Source organism: Gavialis gangeticus, unplaced genomic scaffold (genome assembly GCF_001723915.1).
Source record: "Gavialis gangeticus isolate Ggan-Ray unplaced genomic scaffold, GavGan_comp1, whole genome shotgun sequence".
Classification (NCBI taxonomy): Eukaryota; Metazoa; Chordata; order Crocodylia; family Gavialidae; genus Gavialis; species Gavialis gangeticus.
In genome coordinates, this window is record NW_017729032.1 from 49,469,294 (window position 1) to 49,474,307 (window position 5,014).

Sequence of the window (5,014 nt, forward strand, 5' to 3'; positions counted from 1 at the left end):
GGGGGGGGGGGGGGAGGCACAGTAGATTCTGGGGTGCTCTTTACTTCCAAAAAGTGATCTTCACCATAAAAAAAGGCTGGAGAACACCATTTTAAGCTTTTTAACTGCCTGCGGCACCAAGGGGAAAAATCCTGGTCATATCCAGTCCACTCTCCCTTTCAGCATCCCCTCTCTGCCACTGTGCAACACAAGCCTATTTTTACATATAGGGTTAATGGGGGCTTGACACCCACAAATCAATAGCCCCCTCTATTATGGGGGTTGCTATTGGTTATTTGTCAATAGATTTGGGTGGACAACTTGAATCCAAAACAGGGGGGAGCGAGGTCGTAAGTTTAAAACAATTGCACCAAGGTGGGACCCCCGAGAGAGTACATTGGACAACACCCACTGGCCCCTAAATGAGTCCAAGGAGCCAGTGGACACTGCCCAGTGATACTCTCTCTGCCCAGAGACATGAACAGACAAGAAACAGGAAAACAGCCCCAGTGTGACACAGAATACTGGGCAAGATAGACCATGAGTCTGACCCAGTAAGTGGCAATATTGTTTTTGAGCATGTAAAATACGGCATAACTTCAGTTCAAGCTTCTCCCTTTGTCTTTTTAAATAGGAAATTAAAGCCCAAGCTCACATAAAAGCTTTCCTCGTCCTATTTGAATCAGTTTTTAGCTTGATCTCTCCCAACTTGAAAAAAGGAGTCCATCTACTAACTGCCTCTACTATGTGAAACGCAGACATCAGCCCCCCGTTTTGTGCATGAGCGTTAGCAGGACAATGAAATTAAAAGCTTCAGTGTCCTCCTACACAACTAGACACTCCCTCCCAATAGGCGGCACGTCCACCCAGCAACACTGCCCTACCCCAACGCCACCCCCTGCACCTCGGTGCATCCGTGGGATCCTTTCCACCCTCCTTTAAGAAAGCAGCAGATCATCGGAGAGTCACCTAGCCCACCCCCCTGCTCCAAGCAGAGTGGCGCCCAACTACAGCATCCCACCCAGGTTTGCCTCGCGGGAACTGAAAAAATACCTCCCAAGAGGGAGCCTCCCCAGAGAGCCTGGCTCCATCGCTTAGAGAGCGCCTGCCTCCCTCCCTCCCTGCCCGCAATCCTGGAAGGGAGCTGAGAAACCGGGTCCCCCGGCGCCGCGCGAGCAGCAGCTCCGCCCCGGGCCGCTTTACTCGCGGTCACAGGCACCAAGCGCTCACGCAGCGATGCCCGGGACGGACTCCTCCCCCCGCAGACCTCCCGGAGGGGCCGGAGCAGCCCCCGCTGCAGGGGAACGAGCGGGAGCCTCCCAGCAGTTGCAGCCCCCGCGCGCCCCGGCCCGGCCGCGCTCGTTCGCTCACGGAGTGCATCTGTCGCTGAACTCGTTGGCGACTGTCTCGATGCCGCCGGCGCGGGCCACCGCGATGTAGCAGCTCTGTGCGCCCACGTCGAAGCCCACCACGGCCATAGCGAGCCAGTGCTGCCCGCGCGGGGCGGTTCCGAAGTGGCACTGCGCAGCAGGCTCTGCCCGTGCGACCGGTGGAAAAAGCTAGCGCCGGCGCCGCCGCCGCTTTAAATACAATGGAGCGAAGTTTCCAGAAACTGCGGCAGCTGCGGCGCCGGCTCCACGTGCGGCTTCCGCTTCCGCCTTCCTCAACCTTCTCGAACAATTCCAGCCAATGGCGGCGGGGACAGGGCGTAACGCGAACTCGTTCCCACGGCGACGGGGACGCCGCGGGCTCTCCGTGCTCCAGGCTGTCAGGGGAGTGGGCGGAAACAGTGTCTCATCGCGGAAGGCCCGCCCCCCGCTTCCGGCCTGTCCCGCCTTGACCCCCGTGCCCGGGTGAGCTCATTCCCCCACTTCTCTCGCTGTTGCTCCGCGGCGTCCTCGGGCGGCTGGCTCGGCGGGCGGAGGAGCTGCACCCCTTGTCAAGGAGGAAGCGGGATGTGTCCCCTCCCTCCCCATTCGTGACTCACTGGCTGCTGTGGCCCCTCAGGCAGTTGTCGTGCTGCCAGGTGTAGGGGAATGACCGTATTTGTACCATCATCACCCCTTGTGCGATGTGCAATCAACAATAGTAAAAGTATTCAACATGTATGATGATGATTGTTATTCCCCTTCTGTCTGAAAAGGGGCGTTTGGCCCTAAAGCTTGCAAAATGTGATTTCTTTCCAACTATTTAGTTGGTCTAATAAAAGATAACCCACTCCCCCAAAGAACCACATCTGCTAATTTTTGAGTTGGCCAATGCCAAACCCAAGTCACTCCAGGAATCTTAATGGAGGTTTGGGCTTGCTGCGCTGTCAGCACTTTCTTATGGGACTGCTTGACTTGAAATCAAGAAATTCAACTTTGACCCAGTTCTCACTCCCTCACTGGCAACCTAGTGAGCAATATAAAGTAAATAAGGCCTATTTGCATATTTTCCTGCATACAGTAATTTTCAGCAAATATGATCATTTTGATTTTCCAATACAATTGTTTCATATTTAGGACCTGGCAATGCTGGGCCGTTGAAACTTCAGGATCCCCTGTGTTTCCATTGCTTAGGCAGCCTGGCCCACGAGGTCCCGTGCCCAGCGCCTGTAGTCAGGCTTCCTCTGCCCCCCATGGTTTGTTGCCTCCCAACCGCCTGTGGGCTCCATGTGCCCCCACAATTGTAGAATCATGGAAAAGTAAGGCTGCAAGGGATCTCCAGAGACCACCTAGTCCAACCCTAGGTGGGCTGGACTCAGTGATCCTTCAGGGTTCCTTCCAGCCCAAATGTCTATGAAATCTATGAAGACCCTGCTTGCCTGTGCAAAGCATCCCATACAACTCAGCTGTGCAACCTATTAGCAAAACTCCCCAGTCAGGCCTGACCCAGCTGCAGGGCAGAACATCCTGATCAGCCACAGGTGAAGGAGGGTGGCCACTGCAGCCAGTGTCCTGCTGCTGCAGGTTGTTGGGAAAATAAAAATCATTCAAGAAATCCAAGTAGCGTGGGTCCAAGGTCTGGTAATCAAGCAATTACTGACAGGATTTTCTGAACATCTCAAAGGCTACCTGGAAAATGGGTTCTATTTTTGGGCCAAACAATGAATATCCTTCTCTTTGGGAACAGTTATATGGCAGAATGTTGAATGTATTCAAATTAAGATGCATCGGAACAGATGTTTGTACTTTTGGCATGTCACATTGTTCCTGCCCCTCCTTTGCCCTTCCACTTGCCACAGCTCTTCTCTTCTCCCTTTCAGGTGGAGTTTATTTTCCACACAAACCATTTGCACGTGAGACTGATTTTTCTTTGGGAAAACAGTTAGAGACCTTCTCGGTCTTCTGCTGCACACTGTAACAGGAACACTGCCCTGTTCCTGGGAAAAGGTATGGCTGCTCTAAGAGCAGGGTTTTTGTAGCACAGACACAAGCAACTAGCAAGGCTCCTCTTAAGGAACAGCCTTGTGGTCAAGTCAGCTGACAGGGGAGGCACATGACCAGAAGGGTGCTGCTCTCAGGGGGTGCACTGTCAATCTCAGGGGGTCCTATCCCCTATGCATTGCTAATGCTGGTAGTGCCTGAGGCAGACACAGCTAGAGAAAAGCAAGAAAGTAGGAGCCAGGGAAGGCTCAGTAGAAGAAAGAAAGAGCTAGCAAAAGCTTCAGGAGAAGCCTAGAGAAGGCTCAATACCTGTGAAGGAGTGAGAGAAAAGAGAGCAGGGGTCCAATGAAGGAAAAGGAGACAGTGAGAACTAAGACCTGAGTCCCATAACCCAGTAGGGTAGAGACCCCTAAAGGTGGAAGGGTCTGAGTGCCTACTGATGGATGGTATGTAACGTGTGTGAGGCCTGGGCATGACTGGGGGAGGTGGCTGGAGGTCACGACTTAAGCCAAGCAAGGTTTGGAGAATTGACTACAGGAGAAGAGAGCACCTTAGGTTCATCAGTTTCTGAGGGCAGCCTCCATTTCTCTAAAAGATAAATACATCAAGGTGTGGAAGGGGAGGTTACCCAAAAGAGAGCAAAATTTAATGAGGGCTGAGGGAGTTTCAGGGGCATCATGAACACCCCTGGAGTGGGACCCAGTTATACATGCTAATAATAGAAAATCCTTTTTGGCAGAGGAAGATGACACTGAACTGTTACTCTTTCCCCTTGCTTGTTTTTTGCCAAGGGCCTAATAGGCTCAGGTTCAATGGTTGCTTCATGTCCAGTTGTGCTATCCACTGCATATGAAGGTTGGAAGGGTAGAAATCCTTTTGGCTATGGTCTGAGGTACCTAAATCAAACTCTTGCTTGAGGAGGGTGTCCTGAGCACCTCTAACCCCTTTTTGCTCTATCAGGTGTGTTGCTACATTCCTCCTCCCAGATAGTCTGATCCCAGAAGCAGTTCAGGCTGAATCACAATGATTACCATGTGAGAGAAGGGGTTGTGAGGGACAGTTTCAAGGGAGTTGAGCTGCATAGGCTAGTGATTACACTCAATAAGATGACCCTAGGAAAGAACAGTGCTCACAGGCCATCACTCAAGCTTCCCTGCTCTCTACTGAACTGGCCAAGAGATCCTTATCTCAGAGGAATGGGCAGGAATACTGAAGTTTGAACCTGAACTATATAAAACTCCCCCACACAACAGCAGAGGTGTGGGAGTCTGGAACTTGCCTCAAACCCTAAGCACTGATGTAGTGGGCCCTGAGACCTCATCACCCAATAGTGAGTATGTGTATTCTCTGCTGCATCTAGCCGTTCTTCTTAATATTGACCGATTGATAATATCCTAATAAACTAACGCATAGTTTGGAGGAACTTGCTTTGGCTTTGCTGGTACTTCTTCAGATAAAATAAAAGTCCCCAGAGACATCCTGGGTGTAACAGCTATTAATCCTTCCACCTTCTTGCCTAGTGGGAGGGGCAACCTTTTTGGGAGGTGAACTACAAATTAGCCTTGGCCACTCCTAAAGTGCCTCTCTGATCCTCCTCCCCTGTCTGATCAGCTCCTCTGCATTCTGCTTCCAGTCCTGTGCTCCTTAACTGATTTGCTCTGTTTCCT

General features: G+C 51.8%; 1 protein-coding gene across 1 annotated transcript in view; it reads right to left on the reverse strand.

Annotated features, from left to right (window-relative positions):
- Positions 1 to 1,476, reverse strand: part of HSPH1 (heat shock protein family H (Hsp110) member 1) — a 49,038-nt gene extending 47,562 nt beyond the window's left edge. Inside the window, exon 1 of the mRNA XM_019524756.1 lies at positions 1,351 to 1,476. Coding sequence (XP_019380301.1) covers positions 1,351 to 1,457 — 107 coding nt within the window. The 5' untranslated portion in view covers positions 1,458 to 1,476. The remainder of the gene's footprint in view (positions 1 to 1,350) is intronic.
- Between the last annotated feature and the right edge of the window lie 3,538 nt (positions 1,477 to 5,014).